Here is a 25,395-nt window from a genome sequence, read left to right as displayed (position 1 = left end):
TGTTCTTTTCACGGTTTAAAAACTAGATATTAAATAGTAATTAATTTCAAAAATAAATTTACAAGAAGGCTTATTTAACTTTAAGAACATGCAATCTCTACTCTAATAAAATATTCTATCGTTGCGATGTATAGTCTCGAAAATCGACTAATTGACGCATACAATTGAACTCCAGGAGCTGCTAGAGGATGTGGATGGCAAAATTTATGTACATGCATAACTCTTGGAGATTATTATGTTGTTGGGATACCTTGAGCTGTGCTCTTTGCGTTCTTACACATTGGAGGCATAGTAAGTTTCAGTCTCTCTGTGTTGTGTTTGCAGGGGTTGATACAGCAAGAAACGTGCATTGTCGATCCTTACTTCGATGTTTTATCTTTTCAAAATACTTTAAATCACAAGTGGCACCAAGATTTCTGCAATCTGTGCGTATCTGTGCAGTTTGAGTGTGCATAGACACCAATATATATAGTTTATAACGAAACGTGGAAAGGCGATTTATGAATAATAGGGACTTTGGATGTGGATTATCTGCGGACTTGCTGTTCAAGCTGTGATACTTGATATTGTAAACCTCTGCACGGATTGGGAACATGTGAGAAATTCCTGACATGATCAAAATATATTTGAATAATTTTAAAGCAAAAATTTATAAATTTCTAAAAGCTTATGAGATATTGTAAGTATAGAATTGAGTATTCTACTCTATTTCATGTTGTCACCAGAAGGTACAGAAGTCCCTTCAAATACTCGACGATTTCTGATCCCCCGAGCTTCGAGCTTCCATATACTCTATCAACAAAAGTGATTGGAACCTGAACAAACATCAAAGGAACATGATGGAACCAAGTTAAACATGAAAAGCCTTGATATTTAAGCTTGAAACCAAAATCATGATTGAATGCAACGTCAGATAACAGTATCCTAAAAATTTTAATCACAGAGGGGAAACACATTCAGGAGAAAGAATCATGTAAGATGCATGTCAAATGCCTAAAACAATCAAGGATGAGTTTTCAATATAAAAAAGTCCAACAATCCAAAATGTCACCCCAGAAAAAAATAGAATGCATAGAAATGGAATTCACAACATCGACCAACACAAAAGCCGAAGCCTGAGTATGCCTCAAAATCTTTTATCAAATATTATTACATGGCCAAACCCCGAGAAATTTTGTACTACAAATCTCGAGGTTTGTAGACTGGTTCAAGGTCAAAAGTGGTTAATTATATGAAATGATGGTGAGATTGTGAAAAGAGCAAATGAAATATGTAAACGGAAATCTTTAAAAATTTTAGCTACAAGAAGTGCTTCTTTGAAGAAACAAGGGGCAGTGGTCTAGCCATACTGCCATGCATTGATTGCCCTATGATCATGACATCGAGTCTCGACCAATAAGTTGAAAATACGCTCTTTCAAGTAATTCATAAACTGGCCAATTTGGTGAATTTCCTGTTTGCAGTCATTGTGATTTCTGAAATGCCAATTGGACTTTTCAAGTCATTTGAGTTTTCTTGTACAAATTCATCGCCAACTCCAAAGTCCTTATTACTCCCAATTATTTAGGTCTTATATGGATGGTCTTTTTTTTCACAGATTCAATAATTGCAAAAATTTAACATTGTGTTCTGATCCCTAGCTAGAGTTAACTCCCTCTAGGAAATCATCACCGAGAATTGACACTGCTCTACGAAAAAAATCTTGCCAGGGTTAAGCGCCCCACTCTTCTTCTTTTTCCCCTTTTTTATGCTTCCATATTTCAACTACTGTTCAACCCAATCTAGCATGAATCTATGGTACTAAAATCAAAGCACATCACCAAATCACGGTAATGTGAAAATGGGAAAAAAAAAGAAGCATCTTGAATTAAATCATTAATACAAACCAGCAAAATGAATAAATAAATTACATAAGATAATTACCTCTTCAATTTGGTAACCCTTTCTTGAAGCCCTAACAATCATCTCCATCTGGAAAACATACCCCTTACTCACAACAGAGCTAATAACATCTTCAAGCACAGATTTCTGGTAGAGTCTGCAAAAGAAAGAGTAACATCAAGTTTGTTCTTTGCATATGCAAGGAAGATGTGTCGATTGTTATTCAGATAATTGTAAGGTACCGGAAAGATCCAGTTAAGTCTGATACACCTGGCCAGAGAAAGGTTTGTGCAAGGACATTGGCTCCTCTGCTCGTTAATTTACGCATTAGATTCCATCCGTGCACCCCTCCATCTTTAACATATCGAGTTCCAGTGACGATGCTTGCACCCGTCTCCATCTGTTTCCTGTTCAAAAAGGTTCCTCAGAAAGTATGCCACTAGGACTGCAGGAATCTATGAATTTGCTTGAATTTGCTTACTTAATGAAGCTTGGAAGGTATTTTGGCTGGTGAAGAGCATCAAAAGAAAACAAATCTCGGTAAGATTATGGACATTAAATATATTTGAAACAAATTCACTGCTGTAAATCCATTGCGAAATAAAACAGAACAAATGCTGCCCTAAAGCTGAAAAACAAGCAATGACATTTGCCTACTCATCTGAAAAGATCTCGGGCAGATTAACTTTCCTTTGATCTAAACAATGTATTCTTCTTCCTTTTAGGTTGACTTCACACTATCAGAAAATATATCGAGGTTCTGAATCTTGAATCTTAAGGTATGAATATCTTTCCAAACGTATTTTTCTTCTCATGTCGAACAGCAGAACATGTCAATAAAATATGTTATCACTTTGCGTGTGTCGAAAATATAGGTTTGTGGATGCCAAATCCTACTATATCCTAAGGTCAAATGATATAAAAATCCTATACTATTCTTTTTACAACCATTAGTATTTACTATTTAATAAGGGTAAACTTACATGGTGAGATAAATCAGCATCCATTATCACTACAAAATTTCCAGAGGCATACTTCATCCCATGCACATAAGCAGTCCCTGAAATTAAAGTCATCAAGGGAGACAACAACTTCCAGAGGCATACTTCATGAACATTCTAAATATAGAAGAAGCCAAAACATACCCAAGCCAAGCTTCCTAGGTCTAGGTCTCAATAACTGCATTACAAGAGCTCCATTAGTGTGATATATAGCTATTAATTGCTAAAATCACGAGAAATCATTAAATGCAAAAACGGTGACCTGATTTCTCAAAACTTACAATGCGATCTTCCCCATACACTTGTTGCAACTGTTTGATAATCTCCTGAGTTCCATCCGGACTCCCATCATCCACTATGATTATTTCAAAATTAACATTCCTGGTTAAGAAGCACAAAAGAGTGACAACACTGACAAAGTCTAACGTGAGGAATTTTCTGAATATGAAATGAGAACTTCTAGGTAGATCAGGAACCTATAGTTCTTCTATTTCATGCCGAAGGGGCCCATTAAACGAGCAAGGTCATAAAAAGAATAGACTGATAAATTTCAAGACCACAATTGCATGATAAAAACCAGTTAGATATTATAGCTACCAGATCAATGTCGAGTAACCATGAAAAACAAATAAAGTGATAAACAACTGGCTATCATCACGTATAGTGCATCTACATAACACTAGAATAAGCTCCCATTTAATTAGAAGTGTTATAATACCTGATATAGCGATAGCAATGAGTCGGGTCTAAACCCACCCTAGCATTAAACCCGTCCTGCCATCAAGTGGATCCCAAGCGGGTCCGGAGATTCGATGGATCCGCCTCCCACTATATATATAGAGTTTTGATATGATGTACACCTACCGTGTACACTTATGTGATTACTGATGATGTGCCACTCACCTATTGGATACACAATTTTTCTATGTTTCACGTCGATACTCACATAAATGTGCTCGGTAGGTGTATAATATATTAAAATTATATATAGATATATAAATAAATATATAAGTATACATATACATGTACATATTATATATATTATTAAGAATCTATTTATATTTTTTATTTATTGAATAATGTATATATTAATCCCAAATTTTATATATTTTATGATTGAAATAATTTTATTTTATAATGATGTGTTTAAAATGAAATATATAATTATAATTTTTATTTTGTTATGAGTTGAATATAAATTAATAAGTTTTAACTTGATCGAACCCATCGGGTTTCAGGTCCGGGCAAGGCGGGTCTAAAGTGAGGCAGGGCGAGTCTCGTATTTGGCCAAACCCGCCTCAGACCCACCCGTTACCATCCATAGATACAGCAACAAACAATTAACCCAATTTGATAAACATAAAACAAGAGAAATGGATCAATCGAACAGTAGTAGTAACAGGGAAAGTTGTATCAATGGAAATTATGAAATAATATGAAAGTAAACAGTAAGATATTCCCACTACATTCTAATCCACTATTACTCAAGAAGGAGCACAATCCTCATGCCCTAGCTAAGCTAGTTTAACAACACAATACGCATGAATGACCTATCCTTAACAACCCCTCTCTGTTTACTCCTCCTCATTCTAGGCTCTTCCATTTATTTTGAGATATGGGCCTGGCCTCCTTTTGGGCTTCTGTCTCTCTTCCGGGCTTGGGTTTAACAACATTTCTTCCCATAACAATACCACTTAGTTCTTATCATCTTTACAATATTCTATGAATTTTTAAATCATGTCTTGGTAAATTAAATAGACTTGACAAAGAGCCACACAGTTATTGGTAACTAACTCACAGATTTCACTCTTCATTTCTCATAGTTTATATTACCTGGATAAAATTGCCATTGCTAATTGTATATTGCACTGCCAGCAAAATTACATATTAGCTCTTCAGAATCAATTTTTTTTACTCCAACAAAAGTCTACACTTGTTTGCAACTATAATAGATACCCCAAAACTTCAATAAAAAGAATACAGAGAGAATCCATTTGGAACCATAAGAATAGAAAAGAGAAAAAAAACGAACAAAGGAGAATATTAAAAAACTTGATAAAAATTATGGGCTCAATGTAAATATGTAATACTTTAACATCACGTAAAGGGTTCCTCTTACAACTTATGTCCTTAAAAACTGGCATTCATTCATTGTGAGGTGCTTTTAAACAATCAATATTTGCAATTTCCATTGCATTGCCTATAAAATGAAAAGAAACACGACAGAATAACTCTGAACATGCACAAAGCAACACGATTATGTTGAATATCACTTTGTGAATACTGGAGTTTTCAACTTACAGTAGGCACTGCAGTTCCAGAAATATTAAAAGGAGACAATAGGAGCATCATTTAAACGTGCATACGTACACCTTGTTGACAACAGAACTAATATGCAATTATGCAGCATGTAAGGAGCTTTTTTGTATTCATTTCCAGCGCTTGGATGTTTGAATATCAGATGTCTATAATATCGGCAAAATTACAGGAAACCTACAACCATCTATATCAAAAGGGAGCACAAAATTGGAACCAAACACCGATAACGAGTTCTGCTAAAACATCCTTGATGCAAAAGTCTCCACGAATATCCAAAAATTACACCTTTCAAATGCCAATCAGGGCATATCGGTAATCGGTATCAATTGTAATGCCATATACGTTTTCCCGAATATTAATTATCACCGATATTAAAAACGAAAACTCGATTGAAACACTCCTAAAGACGATCAACAAGAAATCAACAAAAAAAAAATCCGAAATACTGACACTTTAGAAACCTTCCAATTGCGATCAAATTGCAAAATTCCACACGAAACGAGATCTTTTGTATTGCATATTTTTTTAAAAACAAAAAAAAAATCATCGAGCAGAGAAAATAAAATAATTCCAAAGAAAGTACTCACGGAAGATGCTTGAAGATCAGGTAAACGACGAGAGCGATGTTGAGGCGTTCATTGTAGGTCGGGACAATTATACTGTACTTGTTCTTCTCCATATCCTCCATTTTCACCACCTAATTTCTGATCAATCCCATTAATGTTTTTTTTTTCTTTATTTTTTTTAAATATAACGAATAAGAACAAATAGACAATGCACATTTATTGTTGGATTATTTCACTCTCGTGCAGACAAGAAGGGAACAGTCCGGATCACTCCACATGAGTGATCCGGGCCCACTCTCATGTATAAAAAAAAAAATTGGCTCAGATTTTTCTGAGCCGTTAGATCTACCCTGCGGACACTACCCGCAGGGATAACTGCCCGCAAGGATAGGACCTACTTTACCTTTATTGTTGGCAAAAAATTGTTAATGGATAATTAATATATTAATTAAATATTATTTATTTATTCAATGTGAATATAGGATGTTCGAAATATTTTCTATTCGTACGTACTGACAGCACAGAAATAGCATTGCCACATTTGTTTGCAAGAAATCCATACATCAATTTCTGTCCAGAAAAGTGTAGAAAAAATCCATCACCTTTCCTCTTGAATTGGCTCTCACGCGCAAGGAACACACCATTGAAGTGATGACGTCATTCTCCTGCAGCGCAGCCATTTCCGCAGCTTCGTCACAACTGGGCAGGACCCTTTTTCCCTCGTCCAGTGCGTCGCATTTTCCGAGGCTATTTCGCTCTCGGTTTGTACTCGCTTGGGCTCTTGTTTTTGTTTTTTTTTATTGGTTTTAGTTTTTTTGGCGGAGTTGGATATGTTCTGAATGAAAAGCGTGGTTGAGTAGCAGTGGAATTCAATGATAATGCTTTGATCTTTTGTGGCTTTGATTTGGAATTTAAAGGGGAAAACGAGAAAAAAAAAAGCAAATCTCTTTTATGTTTCTCTCTCTTTTTTCGGCCTTGGAATTTTAAGTGATACATTGCTGCTAGTGGTGATCAATCACTAACTTTTTTCTTGGCCGATTACTTCTTCGTCGCCGAGCTGGTTACTGAGGTATTGTTTTACGGTGGAACGGTGACATGCATTCGGCATAACTCAAATGGAAAATTTATGCTATCTCGTGTGCGAGTGTTGGAAAATGTGGTTTTCCAAATGGCATTAAGCTATAGATTTAGGGATGCACGTTGTTAATGCGGAAAACTCTATTTATGGGGCCTTGGTGTTTGGTGGATCTCCAGGGCACGATGTATATGGCTTCTAATCTCTCTATGAGGCTCATAGACTCTTGTGATACATCTCAGCATCCACAACAATGTGAAGCACGATCATTGAAGCCATTTATGCAACATGCTGTTTCTTATAGCACAACTCGATATGGATATCACTCCTAGCGATGGCTTTTTAACCCTTTTGTGAGGCTTCAGAGCTCCTACCGCTCCCCTACGATAATCTAAATTTGGTTCTGAACAAAATCTGCAAATCTCATGTTTTCTTGTGTTAGCCCCCTATGTCTGTTAGACACACTCTGATCGCTGTTCTCGTTGTGGATTCTTTTACTCTTTTAAAAATTATGAGTGATCTAGTTGACTGAGTATCACATAGACAACATGCGTAAGTACTAGTAGATTGTTGAGAATTGAAGTGCAATAGGACGGCTAGCTGTGGGTTCTAAACGTGTTATTGCAATCGTGATAGCTGCTCTTGACTTGTTTTACAAACTGCTTTTGACATGTTTGACATTATGGTGATAATGGTGATGACTTAATGTTTTTTACTTTATAGTATCCCTTTCAGGGTTGGTGTCAAATGCAGCTATGCAGAATCTAGTAGCATAAAGGATGCTACTGCTGGCACAATTGATGTCTTGGCTGATATTGAGACCGAGAAAGTATGACCTTGGGATTAATCTTATTGCAAATTAAAACCTTAAGTTCTGCTAATTATCTAAAGTAGCTGTCATTACCCATTTTATTACCAGATTGTAGTATTAGGAGGGAGCGGCTTCGTGGGTACAGCAATATGTAGGGCTGCAATATCAAAGGGGATAGAAGTCATTAGTGTTAGCAGGTACAATGATGTCTCTTTATGAAGCTAATTACCGATTTCTCACTTTTATGAAAAGTAAAGTCCTAAGCTGCAGTTTTGTGCCAAATTATTCTCTAAAATCTGGGTTTCCAACATGATTGATTACATTATACTGCTGTATTCATCCTTCTCCGTGACTTTATTTCTGTTTTCAAATTGCACCTCAATTGTTAACAGGTCAGGGCGTCCTTCATACTCAGGCTCGTGGGTTGATCAAGTTAGTTGGGTGACAGGCAGGTGCTTTTTTGCTTTTTACGATGTGCAGATTTTGCATATATGTTTGCTATATGAAACAATGTAATATTTATTGCGGGTACTTCAAGCATTTAAGAAGAGTCTTAGTTGGGTGACAGGCAGGCAAATCAACCGAAGATTGATTTCATCTCTTCTCATATTTTCATCCTCGAACCAGCATTAAGTAACAGTTTTAGAATCTTCTGTGTCAAACACCTCCAATTTTCTTTTTATTGAAAAGGAAAAAAGTTGGAATATATGGCTGCAACAATTTTTCAGCGCTGTCTAAACCCATTGATCACAAACAAAACTCATTAAACCTGCTTAAGAATTGAATTGGTGTCTCAATCAAGCAGGGGATGTTTTCTATGTAAATTGGGATGAAGTGCTGGCTGGGGCTACTGCAGTTGTTTCTACACTTGGAGGATTTGGCAGTGAGGAACAAATGCAAAGGATCAACGGCGAGGCTAATATCTTGGCTGTAAATGCTGCTAAAAAAATTGGTGAGAAATTATTCATTTCTCTTGTTGTGATATTCCAAGCTAGATAAGTTTTTTTATCTGGTTCCAATTCGATATTCTGAAGTCATGGACTGTTTTTTGGATGATTCTTGAGAAGCAATGAGTTTTTTTTTCTGTACGTGTTATTTGCTAAATATTTTGCTTGTCATATCTAGCTGTATCTAATCTATTCAAATGTGATATATTTTGTATATACTTGCACATCATCTTTAATATCATGCATTACAGTTTGAGTAGTGCCGATGATCTAATTATTAAAGGTTGGAATATATAGCAATCAATTTGTCCTCCTAAGACCTTTTTGCTAGTGCATGTCCTTATCTCAATGTTTTAAATCAGAGGGCTATTGAAATAAATTTATTCTAAGAAGCGTATCTGCACTAGCTGACCTTTGAAATCCATTCTGGTTTTCTTTGCATTTTCTACTTTTAGTTATGATCAAGTGCTAGATAGCCTGTCCATGATCTCTGTTCATCGTGATAAAAACTGTGTGTTTTAAGTAAATTCTTGAGAAATTATTCCTGTACATTTTCATTGCAAGTTCAAATTTAAAAATTGTTGGAGGGACGGAATTTTAGTACTAAAACCCGAGTAAAGCTCAGCTCTGTGTATCATGTAAACCAGGAATCTTTTCATTTTACTCTACCACTCCAACCCTTCTATATGAACGAGGATCAATAGTTTATTTTTATTCCCGCGCAGGTATCCGCAAGTTCATATTGATATCGGTTCATGATTATAATCTACCATCATTTCTACTTAAATCCGGTTACTTCACTGGAAAGAGGAAAGCAGAATCTGAGGTTCTTTCCAAATATCCATCGTCAGGTAACTTCTGAGACACTTGCATTTTTATCAATTTTGCACAAACCCAAAACCCACCATTATCCTCTGTGCGTACAAAAACTGTGTGTGTGCCGGTGGAAATTAAAGCCAAAATAAGACGAGTATACCATAATATACTGAATAATGTTTGGCCTTTGATTTTTTGGCATTCTTTTCTTGATGTTGCACTTATTCTTTGTTATCTATGGTCAAATATTTTATTGTTTAATTTCTGCAGGTGTTGTCTTCAGACCGGGGTTTATATATGGGAAGAGAATGATTGATGGATATGAGATTCCCCTGGACTTGATAGGCGAGCCGCTTGATAAATTTCTATCGGCTATTGAAAACTTCACCAAACCTTTGAACTCTTTACCTGCTTCAGATCTCCTTTTGGCACCTCCTGTCAGCGTAGACGATCTTGCCTTTGCTGTGGTAAGTGCAGTCAGAGACGACAATTTCTTTGGCGTTTTCACGATAGAGCAAATCAAGGAAGCAGCAGCAGGAGTCAAGGTTTGAAATTTGCTAGCTGTTCGGAAGGCCATATGCGCTTCTCTAGTTAGGACTTCATGCAATTAAGGTTTATACACATCTGACACTTTCAACTGAGTTACACTTGTAATAGCGCAAGTTACAATTTTAAACCGAGTCATTCACACTGGTCCCCAAGTATGGTTGATTTCTTGGTTACATACATTAATTTTTTTTGCGAGGATCTAGCAAATATCTTTTCATCAGTCTCAAAAGTATCAATAGGTTGGTAGTTTAACTCAGGCACCAAGGAGAACACAATCGTCTGCCAGAATTCAGAGTTAGCAAGATAGAAATTCCAAGATACACACATCAATAAGCATCGATCGATAGGACGACATAAGCAACTGGAAAATTAACTTTGTATTTCATAATTTCCTTCTGTAAACAATGAATTACTCCAACTCAGCCTCCAAAGAGAGAATATGCAGAGAATTAAGGCAATTCGATTCTTAGCTAAGGTAATGCCGGAACCATGTTCAAAGCCTTAATAATAAAGGCATATGTAAATGCATCTTCTTGGAGCCTCTCAAATCTTCATCACAAAAATAAATCAAAATTTCATTTTTTAAAAATAAGGTTAGAGTAACAGCAGTCGATATTAAATTAGGGATGGACGTCTAAAACGGATTCGAATACATCCGCCATTAGAGGTACCTTCAAGGGATGTGGGAGGGAGACATAACTAGTTCACCCAAGGAAAAAGAAATAGCTGTCAAACTTAACATCTCATGAAGTTATTATGTGTTATTTGAATCAGTCAGGGATAACGAGACTTTAATTTCGAAGGAATGGAGATGATAATCATGTAACCTATCTCAATTAGTTTGTGACTAAGGCCTGTATGATGGTGAATGTTACTTTCATTCAGGTACATGTAAAAAATGGGCCAAACAACGTTATTTCCCGAGTCAAAGACCTCAGCCTTAAATCTATACGACACTTAAGCAGCAGCAAATCATAAAGTTTTCATTTCAAAAGTAGAATTCCAAGTCTTGAAATGCAAAATAATTCACTACCTCAAAATTATAAACTATCTGAGATCCCACAACAATTAACTTGAATCTTCTTCAGGAGTTGGTCCTTTGCGCTATACACGATATGTATATTTGCAGTAAGCTGTAAGCTTATGACGTTGATGGGCAGTGCTAGAAATTCAAACAAGTTGCCATGGACACTCAATTGCAAAATTTACTTTGCCTACTACTTAAGATGTGAATAAATGTTCGTTTCACACTCTTGGAATGCTCAGATTCTGAAGGATTCAAAAAACTCTAATGACTCAAGATGTACGGCTGATGTTGGAACAAAACTCATATTCACGCACCAACAAAAAATTCCCTTGGAGTACATAACTCATTTATCACCTTCCGGACTTTCAAAAATGCCCTGCACCAAGTTCACATTTAAACAGCAGAACATTATCATTAGTTTTCATCTCTCTCAACTTAGCAACAAATTTAGCTGGCTCAGAGTACATAACCCTTAGATCTGTCATGAACAAAAGCTCAGACGTTAACTCGAAAGATCGAGAATCTTTGTTTGATAGGCTAAACAATCCATCATCCACATCTTCATTGTATAAGTGACTTAGAAAGCATGGACAACATACAGAACATAACAAATCAAGCAAGCCATGACAGACAATAAATTGTGTTGGTTGGATATAGCTAGAATGACATTAGCTAAATAATCCACATAAATGTATTCTAACAGAAAACCATAAGAGATGCAAAAGTTACGAGAGTGATTAAAATAAAAACATTTGAACCCCTCTACCTGCTTTTAGCCTATCATGGAAGCTAAATAAGTAATTGATTCCATTCCCATGACAGATATAGAAAAGTAAGCATTTTCTTAACTTACCATTTAGTCCAGCAGTTACAAGAATAGATGGATAATTTTGTGCTTTGACCTGTAAAAGTAAACTCACCTCTTAGCCTACAAGCATCTTTGACGAACTAAAGATAAATCATATGAACTCTATTCCTTTATCAACAAGGAGACATAAAACCAGAATGATACGATACTCGCGTTGTCAACTGGGGAATAAGCCTTCATATAGAAGCTGTAAAACTCTTCTTTGCGAGGTTCACCCCATTCCTGATGTAACAAAAGAAACAAGCAAGAGCAAACACGCTTTATTTGCAGTGCATAGGGGTACTTGTTGAACCATAATATCTTGCTAGATTCTAGAATGTTCTAAACTTCTAATATTCTAGTAGCATGTTGTAGATGAACTTACAACTTTGCCTCAATAGAGAAGAGAATGCTTGGACGAGAATTATAAGCCATAGTCCAAACATGGCTTGCTTGCCCAAATGAAAATTAAATTCAATCCATTCATACTGCAAAAAAGTTCATGAATTATCACAATGAAAATGTATTTTTCAGGAAATGTTTCCTCCACTACATATATTCTTATACATCTAACAAAGTTTAGACTAACTTTACGATTGATTAAGCTACTCAAATGAAAACATGTGGTGTGGAGAGCTTATTGATCTTCATCATCTAGACAAAAACCGGCTAAACCAAGCATAATGCTTTCCACTCAACAGTTTTCAACAGTGAAACTACAAATATTGCCCAGTCAGAATGAAGGTTTTTCATGTACCATGATGAAGGTAATATAACAAAATTGGTCAATTTTGATTCATAACAAATCATAATTACAAAAATGTTCAAATTCAAACTATCTTATGATGAATGGTAAAAAATATTATTAAATTCAGTTAATGTATTTAATGATAATGATAAATTGATAAAAAAAAGTATTAACTATGAAAATTAGATTATTTAAGTGAAATAATGAACAAAAAATATGTATCTTGTGAGACGGTCTTACGAATTTTTACTCGTGAGATAGGTAAATTATATCAATATTCACAATAAAAAGTAATATTTTTACTATAAAAAATAATATTTTTTTATGAATGACGAGATCCGTCTTGTGAGACCATCACACACAAATTTTTGCATTCAACAAAATATAACATTTACAAATGAGGATGAGGTAATACTATGAATAACTACAAGACTAACCTTCATCCACATATTAATTACAAACATTGATGAAATTAAGAAAAAAAAATCAAGAAACGAAATTTACGTTCAATGATCATTTGATAAAAAAATAATTAAAAATTATAAACAGGGTCCGACACGGATTATTTCACCCTACCCCTACAAGCAGTGCCTGTAGGGGTACATCCAAGGGCCAGAATTTTTTCTGGCCCAATTTTTTATTTTTTTTAAATTTTTTTATTCCCCATGATATGAATCTCAACCCTTGATTTTGGGTGTGGGCACTGCCCCACACCCAGGATCGAACCTTCCGACCGACACTTATCAAGACATGCCACGTGGAGGTCCTCAGCAGCTCGAGTTCGCACCTCAGCAATTCCATATTCAACAACCACCGTCCACGGCGGCGCTTTCTAGTCTCCTCCACGACCAACTCCACCACATTACATTACAACTCCAAAATGTCCGCTATTGTCCATTTCCCCAATCTTACTTCATCTCTCTGTTTCCATGCACCTCAGCGCACCCAATTCTTCATCCGCCCACCACCGATGACCCTCTCCAAACTCTCGCCACTCCGCCACCTTCCCCACCACCTCCACCGCAGATTCGGAGTATCCGCCGCCGCCGTTAAACAAGACACCACTCTCTGGACACCTGCGCCGCTTGTGAAAATCTCCCCCGCCGCCGAATCGCTCTTCCATATAACAATCGACGTCTCTGATTCCCCCGAACTGGCCTCGTCTTACACCAAGGCTGGCCAGTATTTACAGCTCCGCCTGCAGGATCCTGATTCGAAGCCTTCGTTTCTCGCCATCGCGTCGCCGCCATCCGTTTCTTGGTCGAAAGGTGTGTTCGAATTTCTTGTGAAATCGGTTGCCGGGTCCACAGCCGAACTGCTTTGCGGTCTACAGAAAGGTGATGTCGTGGAATTGAGTTCGGCCATGGGCAAGGGTTTTAATATCGACGAAATCTCCCCGGCTGAAAATTATCAAACGGTGCTTATTTTCGCTACGGGATCCGGAATCAGGTAAAGTGCAATCCAAATCAGTTAAAAGTGAAAAGAAATTTATTGAATTGTTTTTAGGTTTCTAGGGGAAACTTCGTCTTTTTTTGAAGTTTGAAGGTGAAAATTTTATTTCATTGTTTTCCTCTTTTCATTCGACTGCATGTAGGTTCTGATTGTTTGCATGCTTAGCTTCGATTTGGTCTTCAAATGCGCCGCGATCAGTAAATATGCTACAACCCTAATCCCTTTAATCTCTAAGCATTTCGTGGGAACATTTCTGCTTAATGTAGCAATCCATGCTGTGAACCACTTAAAATGGTTGATAATGTCGCCATATAGTAAAATGCTTCCGTGTGACTAGATCAAGTTAGAGACTTGGAGTCTTGTTAAATACCCCACTCACAGGTGAGCCAATGCATATATCCATGGGAGCACCTGCGGCATAGAAAAGAAGTAAGAGTTTCCCTGCTGCAGTTTCTGAACACATTTCTTCTGGTTCATATTTTTATAGTTTTTTCGAAATTACAATTGTGTAGTTGGTCGCGATTGACCTAATCAGGGATTTTGTGTGCTGTGAATTAAGTTTTACTTGTTATTCAAGTATTTTGTTACTATTACAAATATTGATATTCTGGGTTACAGTGACATCCCTTAACTTTTTTCCTTGCTTAAAGTGTCTATTGTGTTGTCGCAAAATTAATCCTAACCATGTACCATTTGATCCTGTTTTGTTTTTGTTTTGTCTATCCATTGTTTACTTATGTGATTATCACATGCAGCCCAATTCGATCTTTGATTGAAGCAGGCTTTGGTGCTGATAAGAGAGCTGACGTTAGACTCTATTATGGTGCCAGAAACCTTGATAGGATGGCATATCAGGTATTAGAATTTTGCTCATGAATTGAGGATTTTTCATGCTCTTGAGCTTAGGAATTGAAATAGGCACTTAGGATTAAAATTTGGTAGTTTTGTTAGCTAATTTTATGCATTTTCTTTCCAGGAAAGGTTTAAAGAGTGGAAATCTACTGGAGTTGATATTGTGCAAGTGTTATCCCAGCCTGATAATAGTTGGACGGGGGGAAGAGGTTATGTGCAGGTGGTTATCACACTTATGTTTCAGGCAACATGCAATACCTTCTGTTTTTTAATTTGGTTTATATTAAGACCTTTGCTTTTGCAGGCTGCATTTGCTAGAGAGAAAGGAATCTTTAGCCCTCAGTCCACTGGTGCGGTGCTCTGTGGTCAAAAACAGATGGCTGAGGTAAGGCATATCTTACTGCCATTTATAATAGCAGTAGCTGTATCGCATTGATAGCGAGCAATCACGTCAGTGGGTGTGTGTTCCTCTGTGCAATCAAATGGCAAAGTCACTCCAACACGGTGGCTTTTGCTTGATAGTGCCCTGGATCATGAAACCAGCATTCTTATCAAATTATTAGGCAGTTTGCCACAGCGGATGTAAAACGCCGGTGTGGTGATGATACCACGTGAATTCATGTGGGATTCCCCACTTATTTTGGGGATCCAATGGTCCCTGCTCCAAGTGGAGCATAGTTTGACCCCTAGTTTTTACTTGTAGTTTTGGATACTTGTGGTGCAAATTGCAATTGAAATGTCTATTAATCGTACACATGACACATGACTCAAAGTTTGATTTTCTGATTAAAAGGCTCTTCAGGATTCCATTGGTGTATTGGAAATATCTATTAATTGCACACATTGCTCAAAGTCTGATTTGCTGTTTAAAAGGCTCTCAAAATTCTAGTGTTTGAATTGTTTTCATTTTATTTCCCGAATAAGTAATAGATACGAAGAGAGAGTTTTAGCGTTGAAACGTTTATTTTTGGGCGTAGTCTTTTGACCAAAAACATGTAAATCATGTCTCAAGTTCATTACTTTCCTCACCTGTTCTCACTTTCCAAAATTTAACATGATATGCATGTGTTGGGAAATATGCATGAAAATGCAGGATTGCCATTCTGTTGTTGCGGTATCACCAACACTGAGTCACCACTGCGGTGCCAAAATGTTGATGCAAAAAAAATGTTTCAAGACTTTATTCTTACCCAATGGTTTAGTTTTACGATAAGATTTTTTAAATTTAATTAAATAATCTTATTGGCGTGAATGATTGTCTTTGTATCATCGTAACTCCCATCAGTCTTATTTGCTAGCTAGCCTCGTCTTCAGTGATCTTTTGTCCCCCAAATTTCACTTCATTAAGAGAAGTGAAAAATGTTATAATTCTGAGTTACTTGTTTGCCCACTGGATAATAAATCGGATACTACAGTAGTCCTTCCTCACCGGTCAGGCGGTCAAGCCTTAAGTTTTGTGAAGCAACCATACAAGGTTGGATGAGAAACAAAATATGCTGATTTTCTTAACACCTTGGGGATTTACAATAACATGTTCAAATTGAGGCAAAAAATTACCTAGTAATAATATAGTTTAATGTCAAATCCATTGTCGCCATTTATGTTGCACGGATACTTCTTTTTTTCTTTAAGTATTGGACACGAATACGGATACGACACGCCATACGCGTGTCGGATACGGCGAAATACACGTCGTTGATTTTTTGTATGTTTGACCAGTCTGATGCGTTTAGGATACGCCATGGACACGAGAGTGATACGTTTCAGCAAAAAAAAAATTCTTCTTAATTCACTTATGTATATCTACAAATTTTTATTTTTAACTCTAAATTTATATAAATATAAATAATATTTATATATTTTTTAATAATTGTCGTATCTTAACCATATTTTGTCTTATAGTTTTAAAATTTTTCGTAGCGTCGTATCCTATCGTATTCGATATGATACTCTTACTTGTATCCATGCAACATACATCGCCAGAGTATTTTAATATTTTGGTGCTGCATTTATACCCATTTGATATATATTATATAGAGAGAGAGAGATCTATGTTGCATGGATACAAGTAAGAGTATCATATCGTTATATATATATATATTGATGCTGTAAATTTAGAGGACTTGCGACTATTATAAAATAATTAAATCGGTGCTGTAAATTTAGAGGACTTGGAGATCAGTAAGGATTTGAACCCCACATTTGGACTCTATAGAGTTAGAAACATGGTCACTTGACTTGTTATTTGCGCCTCTTTGAACTGTTAGAAATTATAATGATTATGCAATTCTGATCATCTGTTTTTTTCCCGGGTCGATTCATGGATGTTCCTGGTTTCAAAATTCCCATTTGTACGACACTTACAGGATAGTGACAATGGTATCTGCTTTTATTGCAGGAAGTCAGTTCAATTCTTGTGGCGGATGGAGTATCCGTCGAAAAGATTTTAAAGAACTTCTGATAATATTCTATTGGGAGTAGGTTTCCACATTGTATTATTGTAATGATTCCAACATGTTCATTCATTTGCTCCATCCGAGCATCAAGGATCAGCTTATTAGAATCAAGAAATAAAACCAATTTTGTCAGGTATGGAATACATCCACAACTTTCCCACAAAAGCTTCCTCCATATAGTATAGCTGTACTTCGATGTAGTTCATATCAATGCGACCCAGGTGTGGCAAAAAACGGACGAAGTGGGAATTTATTCATTGGCTTGGAAGCTGATGACTTTTGTTGGAAGTTGTCTTGAATTCTTATATTTATTTCCGAGAAAGAAAAGAAAAGAAAGTCTGATTTCTTTTTGTGTACTTGATACTATTATTGAAACGTTCACTACTCGTTTTCTTAAAAATATACTAGCATTTTTTTCTTTCTTTTCTTAAAGTACCTTCGGCCAAATATACTTACATAAACCAATCAACTTATTATTTAAAAATCCAAAAGAACGCGGTGCAAAACATAAAATTGTAAAGTGTGGAACCAAACTTAAAACTAACCTTTTCAAAATAAAGCATAAGCATCTTCTCTTATTTGATTGAATCATGCTTAGTTATAATCAGACTAGACTATTAAATTGAATCATGCTTAGTTATAAATTGTAGCATCATTAGATTATTTTCTTAGCTACCATCTTCTCTTATTTGATTCTACTATTTTTATTTTCTGGCATTTTGTTCATCTTGTTTGATTAGCTCCGGATCAAACCTACTCGCTAGTAGGCTCGAATCTTCCTCACTTATTAAAAACATTATATATTCTTAGAATTTGTAAAGTAGACATGGAGTATTTTTTATGTGAACAATACGACGATATTCAATATTCTTCTTGTTGCCGAGTATCAACCTTGTTGGGTTGAGCCTGATCTAGTTGTGATTTGATTTTTATTTGATAGTCAATAATAGTTTTGATTGTGTTGTTCTCTCTCATTTCTAGTTATGGTTGGTACACAAATGTCCAGAGACATTTATACGCGACTAAATGGAAACTTGGTTGATTTTATTATTTGCTCTATAGTTTATGATTTAAATATGATAATATGAATACCATATAGTTCCGTGGACTTATTGAATATTGTGAAATTAAAACATGAGGAGAGGGATTGCGAGTCAAATGCTATTAAGCTGGTAGATGAGTTCAACCAACCCCTACCGAGGGCATTAGCGTAAATTCGATAGTCGTTGTCTAAAAACAAAGTAGAGTGGAAACTTGAATATAAATTTAAAATTACACAAACCTTAACAATTTTTAGGATAAAAAAATTAATAAATTTATCAAAAAAAAAATTTAATAGAAAATTTTATGAAATAATAATACAATATTATTTAATGTTATGCCATCGTTATTTTTTCTGTGCGATTTATAAAGTCGGGAGGATTTGACTAATTTAACAGTCGTAAATGACGTTAATTTAGATATTTTAATTTTAAATAATATTCTTTTAATCTTATAATCAACAATCTTTTCCAAAGCATAGATCGCAAAGCGCTTCGTCGTCGGAAGGAAAAAGACTTGATAACTCCTCCACGGTTTCATTCTGAATAATATATATACTACAGCTACTACTCCGATCCTCAACCGCCGCCGCCGCATGGCGTCGTCGACGACCACCTCGAACGTCATGCTTGCGATCGTTGAGAAGAAAACGACCTCGATCGATTTCTACAGGCCGCTACGTAACTTTATAGTGATTCACTACTCGGAGCGCGAGGCGCAGGATTTGGAGGACGATCTCCAGACACTAAAGCAGCTCCGCTCCGACGTCGAGAGAGGAGGCTCCTCGGATTCTCCTTCTGCGCGCCGTGACATCATGCGGAATTACTATAAGGCCCTTTGTGCGGTGGAATCAAGGTTCCCGATCTCGCCGGACAAGGATCACGTCAACACGGTGTCCTTTACGTGGTTTGACGCGTTTAAGAGCAAGCAGAAGGCTACGCAACAGAATATTCATTTAGGTGGGTATTTTGTTTACGTTTTCACGACTATTTTGGAATTTATTTTGTTATTTGATTGGGAGAAGGATATTTGAACGAATGATTGGAGATTGCTGAATTTTATAGTGAAGCTCCAGCTGCTAAAGCTTTTAAATGTGGTGATGCTGAATATGATAGTAAACCAGTGTGGTGGATTTTGAAATACCTTGTATAACTCTTTTTCCTGCGATGAAGGATGTTAGGGGATTTAAGTGTGCCGGCGTTGACCGATTCAACCCCAAATGAAAGGAAAAGAAACACACTGACATTAGAGCTTTTGAAAAAAAAAGTTAATTTTTCTGATACCGGATAATAGATACTTTCTTACATACGAAATACAATCAGTTGCTTTTTTTCAAAGGATTTCATCCATATAGGTATCTAATTTATGTAGAAAAAGCTGCGGTATTGTTTAATTTGGGGGCAGTGCACAGTCAAATTGGACTAAGCTCCGACCGATCTACTGTGGAGGGAAGGCGGCAGGCTTCACATTCATTTATAGCGGCTGCTGGGGCGTTTGCATTTTTGAGGGATAATGTGTCCATGAAAGCATCAATGGGAAGCTCAACCACTCTGGATTTGTCAGTGGCATGTGTAGGGATGCTGGAGAGGTTGATGTTGGCTCAGGCTCAGGAGTGTGTGTATGAGAATACCATAGCCAAGGGAAGCAGTCCTGGAGTCTGTGCTAAGATTTCTAGACAGGTTATTGCGCAACCTGTAATTCTATCACCTTCTAATTTGTTTCTATATTGATTGGATGTTGGTTGATGTTTCCTAGATTTATGAAATAAATCACGCTCTTTAATTTTGCTGCTCTTGTACCTGGATTAGGATTTTTTGACAGCGTGAATAAAGTTTGAAGACAATATGAACCTTCTAATGGCTCAAAAAACAGTGTTGGACACCCAAAAAAATCATAGTATCTGTGCTCCTTGGTTACTCTGAACTGGAATGTTCTAATTCTAAATTTGTTTTTAGCGGTTGCAAGATGTCAAATATTGACTAGGGTTTAAACTAAATATGTGAAAAGAAGTATTGGCTGGCGTGTGGTGGAAGTGTTATGCTCGGTTTTTTAACGGCGTAAAATTGCTCGATGGGGCTCTCAGATTTTCCCCTTCCCATTTAGATTCTCGTATCTCAAATGCAGTATGACTTCAATGACCTTGCTTGCAGGTTGGGCTATTCTATGAAGAAGCCTTAGCCACATTGAATGTTGCCCCTTTGAACCACCATTTTGACAAGGCCTGGATCACTCATGTTCAGCTAAAGGCCGCTTTGTTTTATGCAGAGGCATGTTATAGATATAGTTTAGAGCTACATGAGAAAGAACAGATCGCGGAGGAGATTGCACGTTTGAAAAGTGGGATTAATGTTTTGTCTGAAGCAAAAAAATCGTCTCCTAAACTTGCAGCCCAGCAGCTGTCCGATGCGATAAACAAGCTAGAAACTAGTTTAAATTGTAACCTGGAGAGGGCTGTGAAGGAGAATGATAGAGTGTACCTAATGAAGATTCCACCAGTCAACTCTTTATCACCACTTCCTAGCTTTTCTATGGTTAAGCCTCTCCCAATGGCTGAGATTTTGGATGCTAGCCGGGAGAAGATGTTTGCCAGTATTGTTCCTGATAGCAGTGCGAAAGCACTCTCGAGGTACACTGAGATGGTTGATGACATCATTAGGATACAGGCAGAGAAATTGCAACAGGGAAGTGAACTAGCTCGGGTGAGACTTAAGGACATGGAATTGCCTGATTCAGTTATTGCTTTGGAAGGGAACATCACTTTGCCAACAGCTCTAAAAGAAGATGTAGAAGCAGTTCAAATATGTGGTGGATCAGCTAGTTTTGAAGGTGAGCTACAGCAACTTAAAGATTTGCGAAGGGTAAACCAGGAGTTGTTGGTTCAAACAGAGGAGCAGTTACAAAAAGAAGCAATAGAGGATGCACAATTTAGAAATCAATTTGGAACTCGGTGGACTAGGCCACAATCCAGTACCTTAACTAAGAACTTGCAGGACAGGTTAGATAGGTTTGCATCAAATTTGAAGCAAGCTGCTGAAAGCGATGCTCGTATTGAGAGATCTGTGAGAGAACATTCTGGACTCATGTCAATACTCGACTATCATCCGGTAATATAACTTAATTCGATGATATTTCTCTGGACTTCCAAGGCTTATGCCTTGTGATGTTAACTTTGTGCTAATGGCTTGATATGTCCATGTTGGTGATGTAATTTGTTATTCCAGGGTCAATATTCGTTGAACGCATAAACTTTTTGAACGCATGCACGCCTTTCACTTTCTGCATATATTATTTAGATGACCATTGATGGATTCATTATGGTATACAAAGTAGTTTTCTGGCTTGCAGAACGTGGAAAACGTCAGAGGCCTTAATATGTCCCAGTGTTTTTTCTAACCCAGTTTTGACACAGCACTTTAATTGTAATTGAGATGGTTTTCAGTTAAATGGGCTTTTAGTTCTTCATTTTCAGTTTCCCTTTTAGTGATATAGCCACTATTTAGTTGAATTAGGTACAATTATCTCTGTATTATTCTATATCATGATCTATCATAATCAAATAAACCTATAACTGGATCTGTCCTTGACAAACGAAATTCTGCAACTTTAATTTCCATTTTGAGGAGCAGCATATTTATGACTATTTTTTCTTATCAAACTGACTCTATTTTCAAATTTTACTTTTGATAGATTGAATCTGCGCTTCCAAGTCTTGCAAGACCAATTATGTCTTTGGACGTCAATGAAGATGCTGTAGTGGGAGTCCTGAAGCAGAGCTTGGTAAATTAATCTACTTGAGGCTTAGTTGACGTGCAAATCACTTATGACTTACCTAATAGAGTTTTTGTTGAATGTCCTACTGAAAGATGAAAACTAATTTCTGAGGCCTGATGGAAAATACTATAGCTAATTGATGTCTTAAACGATACAATAATTTTTGTTTCTTATTTTGATTGATGAAAATATCTTGAAGATTGAAGAGTACAATTTCTAATTGTTTATTTTGGGTTCAGCAATGCAAGTTTCTGTCAATAATTTTTTTCTGAAGACTGCAGTGCATCTCAAAATTGACAGCTTCTGTTTGCAGAGACAGTTAGAGACTCTTGGTGCTCAGAGGGCTGGCCTCGAAGACATGCTGAAAGAGATGAAAAGGAAGGTAAATGGAATGGCAATTTTGCCTTTGGGTATTCGTGGTCTAATAAATTGATATTCTTGTGTTGTTTCGTCTTGAAAAGTGGCCGAGTTTTAGAACTGATGTAACTATGATTTCCAAGGACAACAAGAAAGGTGGTCGATGATTGGCTGTTCCAAATATAACAAATCTCGTGCTGTTTGACTTGACTTCTATTCTTTTTAGTAGTTTACGTCTTACACTCATTTACCCTGTATGTTTCAGATCTCATTTAACTTATCATGCTTGTGAATATGTGGCTTAGGATGATATACTGCCCAAGTTGATGGCTTCCACTGGCTCCTCCCAAGAGGATCTGTTTAGAAAGGAGATATCAAAATACGATGGCATTTGTAAAGACATCGCTGAAAATCTCAAAGCTCAAGAGCAGCTTTTGATGCATATCCAGGTCTGGATGTAGTTAGTTTTGTTGTGTGTTCCTTTTCCTGTGGTTTTTTTCTCTTGAGGATTGTTGTAAGATTGTAGCTGTTGTGTTTTTATCTAGATCTATAAACTTGTATCCTGATACATTTTCTTCTTTACATGGCACCTTTTGGTCTGAGCTCTGGAAGAAAAGATGACTATTAAGTTGGCTGTTTTATGGAGTATGAATCCTGTTAGTTTTGGGAAAATTGTCTCACCATTGGGTGAACTAATAAAATTCGAAGAGGGGGCGGGGCACCTTTGTGTATCTAGAAGGTGCAAAACTTCATTTCAAAAAATTTACACATGAAAATTTTGAATATTTTTTTATTTGAGAGGGGGAGGGCAACAACCCTTGGTCGCCACTCATCGACTCCATCATAGGTTTTTCCAAATATTAGTTAATACTTAACTAGTAAATACCTGTAATGCAGTTTATGAACAACTGTAACCATTGGTAAGTGGAAGGATATCACCTGTCTCGTGTTCTGTGAATCTAAATGCGAGTGCTTGTACACAGGTTAATAAAGATGTCCTTTAGAGAGGCAATTTTTCCATCATACTGATGTGAACATTAGCTTGTTTCTTCTTTTTCATTTTTTCTGTATGATTATTTATTTCATTGTTGTTATTACTTATTTTAATACTTTTTAGAGAACTGGTAAGCTATTTTAACATGAATTTATATGATATCTTGAACAGGGCCAAAATGATAAGTTCGCTGCCATCTTTAATGTCGAAGATTATAAAGGTATGCTTTGTCTCTCTTCTACAGGGAAAAAAGCTCCAACACAAAACTTGCTGATTTTGATGATTTATCTGCAAGTGTTTATTTTCGGATGTCAATGTATCTTACACATTATCTTAGTAGTGGTACTTGGTGAACTGACATCCTAGATGAGATTTGGTGACAAATAGTTTCTTCTCGGTATGTCCTCTGCTAGCCATTTGTTATTTCAATTTTAAACAGTTTTTCCAGTACTCGTTTTCTTTCTTGGATCCACGTCCATAGAGTTGTAGGTGCTGTGCTCAAACTGAACTCGGTGAATAAGAAAAAAACAGCCTTTATGCAAAAATAGACTTGAAGTTGGATTTCTTTTTTATCAGAAATTTGTTCTACATCGTGACAATTACTGGAAACACTTGTTGCTCTGTTGATACTCTTGGCAAGTTATTTATCGAACATGCTTTATGTAAATATTTCTTCCCACATTCCTCAGCATCTCGTGAGAAGGGCTACAAACAGATTGAAGCTGCCATAGCCAAATTTCGAGAAATTAAGGAGAACATTAATGAAGGATTAAAGTTTTATGTTCTCCTTCAGGTATGAAAATAGGCTGCTTTGCATTTATGGTGTGAACTTGTTTATTAGAGAAGTTGGAATTGATTCTGCTGTTTGAAATCTAAAAATTTAAATGATCTTGCCCGTAGATCTAACTTAAGTTATCCTGTGTCCAACTACTTCCCTTGAAAACTAAATGATTTTCAGTTTTAATGAAACCGGTGACTTAATTGTCACTGGAGGCCAAATGGCGTGTGGGCCGAAGTTTAGCTTTAATCCTTCCTTTTTGGACCTCTGGCAATGGTCACACCCCTAGTTAAGCGGTCAGGGTTTCAATGCATAATTATCTTTCTGGATTAATTTTTTAACGCCAAGATAATTGCCTCGTGTTTTCTTCTTCTCGTATGATTGTCAAGGATTGATTTCATCAGTAGTCACTGGTTATGCTTTTTTTTTTTAATCTGATAACAGGAAGCCCTAACAAATGTAAAGCAGCAGTGCAGTGATTTTGTGATGACTAGAAATATCCAGTGTCGAGAAATGATCGACGATGTTCAGCGGAAGATATCCGGTCTGAGTTTCCAGGATGATAAAAATACTTCTGGGTACTCATATCCGTCTGTTGGACAACCACACAGAACCAATTCTCAACAGCAACCTGACCCAGCAGCCATGTCCACTTCAGCTTATGCGCAAAACCCCAGTTACCAGCCGCCTCAGCAACCATCGATGTACGCATATTCTCAAACTCCTTACGGCACCCCACAACAACAGCATCCTTCATATCATTCAACTGTTTCAAGTTCTCCTTACCCTCAACACCTACCGCCTTCAGTGAACCATGAATATGGGCAGCCTTCCTATCCTGGCCCTGGATGGCAGGGCCCATACTATAACCCAGCAACCCCTCAGCAAAGAGGATCTATTCCCAACCCCCCATATACTGTTCCGTCTCCATATCCACCGTATCACTACAGGCAGTGATGTTGTACCTATATATGTTTTTGTTTCATCTGCAAATCTCTCGTGTTTTTCTAGTCTCGGTAGAACGAATCCTGGGAAGGGCTCTAGTTCATTAATTTAACATATGTAACAAAAATAAACATGATTATATAGAGAATGCTACTTCTCTCA

At 36.7% G+C, this 25,395-nt stretch overlaps 4 protein-coding genes and 1 long non-coding RNA gene across 8 annotated transcripts; 3 read left to right on the top strand and 2 right to left on the bottom strand.

Annotated features, from left to right (window-relative positions):
- Positions 1 to 81: 81 nt before the first annotated feature.
- LOC140830497 (dolichol-phosphate mannosyltransferase subunit 1-like) lies at positions 82 to 6,562 on the bottom strand. Of its 2 annotated transcripts, XM_073193842.1 has the most exons (10): positions 6,370 to 6,562; positions 5,789 to 5,905; positions 3,164 to 3,263; positions 3,027 to 3,060; positions 2,865 to 2,941; positions 2,363 to 2,388; positions 2,124 to 2,288; positions 1,924 to 2,038; positions 723 to 815; positions 82 to 606 (listed from the first exon to the last, which is right to left on the bottom strand). In XM_073193842.1, the coding sequence occupies exons 2-10, from the start codon at positions 5,887 to 5,889 to the stop codon at positions 547 to 549; spliced, it is 771 nt and encodes a 256-aa protein (XP_073049943.1). In that variant the 5' UTR covers positions 5,890 to 5,905; positions 6,370 to 6,562; the 3' UTR covers positions 82 to 546. The 2 variants fall into 2 exon arrangements, with proteins under 2 accessions (XP_073049943.1, XP_073049944.1); XM_073193843.1 differs by lacking the exon at positions 6,370 to 6,562 and having other exon boundaries at positions 84 to 576; positions 5,789 to 5,967.
- Positions 6,307 to 10,172, top strand: LOC140830496 (uncharacterized protein At1g32220, chloroplastic-like). Of its 2 annotated transcripts, none has more exons than XM_073193840.1 (7): positions 6,307 to 6,528; positions 7,566 to 7,671; positions 7,762 to 7,850; positions 8,046 to 8,101; positions 8,459 to 8,605; positions 9,326 to 9,451; positions 9,687 to 10,172. In XM_073193840.1, exons 1-7 carry the CDS (start codon positions 6,419 to 6,421, stop codon positions 9,965 to 9,967), a joined length of 915 nt encoding a protein of 304 aa, XP_073049941.1. In that variant the 5' UTR covers positions 6,307 to 6,418; the 3' UTR covers positions 9,968 to 10,172. The 2 variants fall into 2 exon arrangements, with proteins under 2 accessions (XP_073049941.1, XP_073049942.1); XM_073193841.1 differs by having other exon boundaries at positions 6,395 to 6,528; positions 7,578 to 7,671.
- A 151-nt stretch (positions 10,173 to 10,323) lies between these two features.
- LOC140830498 (uncharacterized) lies at positions 10,324 to 12,233 on the bottom strand. Its single transcript, XR_012117630.1, has 4 exons — positions 12,014 to 12,233; positions 11,846 to 11,894; positions 11,347 to 11,470; positions 10,324 to 10,514 (listed from the first exon to the last, which is right to left on the bottom strand). It is a non-coding gene; the product is annotated as an uncharacterized lncRNA (long non-coding RNA).
- Positions 12,234 to 13,360: 1,127 nt separating this feature from the next.
- Positions 13,361 to 17,697, top strand: LOC140830495 (fruit protein pKIWI502). The gene is made up of 5 exons (XM_073193839.1): positions 13,361 to 14,036; positions 14,795 to 14,894; positions 15,016 to 15,111; positions 15,196 to 15,276; positions 17,290 to 17,697. The coding sequence occupies exons 1-5, from the start codon at positions 13,468 to 13,470 to the stop codon at positions 17,350 to 17,352; spliced, it is 909 nt and encodes a 302-aa protein (XP_073049940.1). The 5' UTR covers positions 13,361 to 13,467; the 3' UTR covers positions 17,353 to 17,697.
- A 1,156-nt stretch (positions 17,698 to 18,853) lies between these two features.
- On the top strand, positions 18,854 to 25,395 carry LOC140830494 (vacuolar-sorting protein BRO1-like). 2 transcript variants are annotated; one of them, XM_073193837.1, is made up of 9 exons: positions 18,854 to 19,347; positions 19,760 to 20,067; positions 20,539 to 21,492; positions 22,076 to 22,165; positions 22,473 to 22,541; positions 22,822 to 22,965; positions 23,682 to 23,730; positions 24,200 to 24,303; positions 24,733 to 25,395. In XM_073193837.1, exons 1-9 carry the CDS (start codon positions 18,984 to 18,986, stop codon positions 25,243 to 25,245), a joined length of 2,595 nt encoding a protein of 864 aa, XP_073049938.1. In that variant the 5' UTR covers positions 18,854 to 18,983; the 3' UTR covers positions 25,246 to 25,395. The 2 variants fall into 2 exon arrangements, with proteins under 2 accessions (XP_073049938.1, XP_073049939.1); XM_073193838.1 differs by having other exon boundaries at positions 19,210 to 19,347; positions 19,743 to 20,067.

This window comes from Primulina eburnea, chromosome 4, assembly GCF_022965805.1.
Source record: "Primulina eburnea isolate SZY01 chromosome 4, ASM2296580v1, whole genome shotgun sequence".
In the NCBI taxonomy this organism is placed as follows: Eukaryota; Viridiplantae; Streptophyta; class Magnoliopsida; order Lamiales; family Gesneriaceae; genus Primulina; species Primulina eburnea.
The sequence above is the reverse complement of the archived record's forward strand: the minus strand, read 5'-3'. Positions and strand labels throughout refer to the sequence as shown.

Excerpts from the sequence above, each read along its gene's own strand:
- LOC140830495 (XM_073193839.1), top strand. The coding sequence starts at position 13,468 with ATGTCCGCTATTGTCCATTTCCCCAATCTTACTTCATCTCTCTGTTTC. Across the intron at positions 14,037-14,794 it reads GCTACGGGATCCGGAATCAG|CCCAATTCGATCTTTGATTG; the intron begins GTAAAGTGCAAT and ends TATCACATGCAG. Across the intron at positions 15,277-17,289 it reads GTCAAAAACAGATGGCTGAG|GAAGTCAGTTCAATTCTTGT; the intron begins GTAAGGCATATC and ends CTTTTATTGCAG.
- LOC140830496 (XM_073193840.1), top strand. The coding sequence starts at position 6,419 with ATGACGTCATTCTCCTGCAGCGCAGCCATTTCCGCAGCTTCGTCACAA. Across the intron at positions 7,672-7,761 it reads CTGATATTGAGACCGAGAAA|ATTGTAGTATTAGGAGGGAG; the intron begins GTATGACCTTGG and ends TTTTATTACCAG. Across the intron at positions 9,452-9,686 it reads TTCCAAATATCCATCGTCAG|GTGTTGTCTTCAGACCGGGG; the intron begins GTAACTTCTGAG and ends TAATTTCTGCAG.
- LOC140830497 (XM_073193842.1), bottom strand. The coding sequence starts at position 5,889 with ATGGAGGATATGGAGAAGAACAAGTACAGTATAATTGTCCCGACCTAC. Across the intron at positions 2,942-3,026 it reads ACCTAGGAAGCTTGGCTTGG|GGACTGCTTATGTGCATGGG; the intron begins GTATGTTTTGGC and ends CTTTAATTTCAG. Across the intron at positions 2,289-2,362 it reads TACCTTCCAAGCTTCATTAA|GAAACAGATGGAGACGGGTG; the intron begins GTAAGCAAATTC and ends CTTTTTGAACAG.
- LOC140830494 (XM_073193837.1), top strand. The coding sequence starts at position 18,984 with ATGGCGTCGTCGACGACCACCTCGAACGTCATGCTTGCGATCGTTGAG. Across the intron at positions 19,348-19,759 it reads GCAACAGAATATTCATTTAG|AAAAAGCTGCGGTATTGTTT; the intron begins GTGGGTATTTTG and ends TAATTTATGTAG. Across the intron at positions 22,542-22,821 it reads TGAAAGAGATGAAAAGGAAG|GATGATATACTGCCCAAGTT; the intron begins GTAAATGGAATG and ends TATGTGGCTTAG.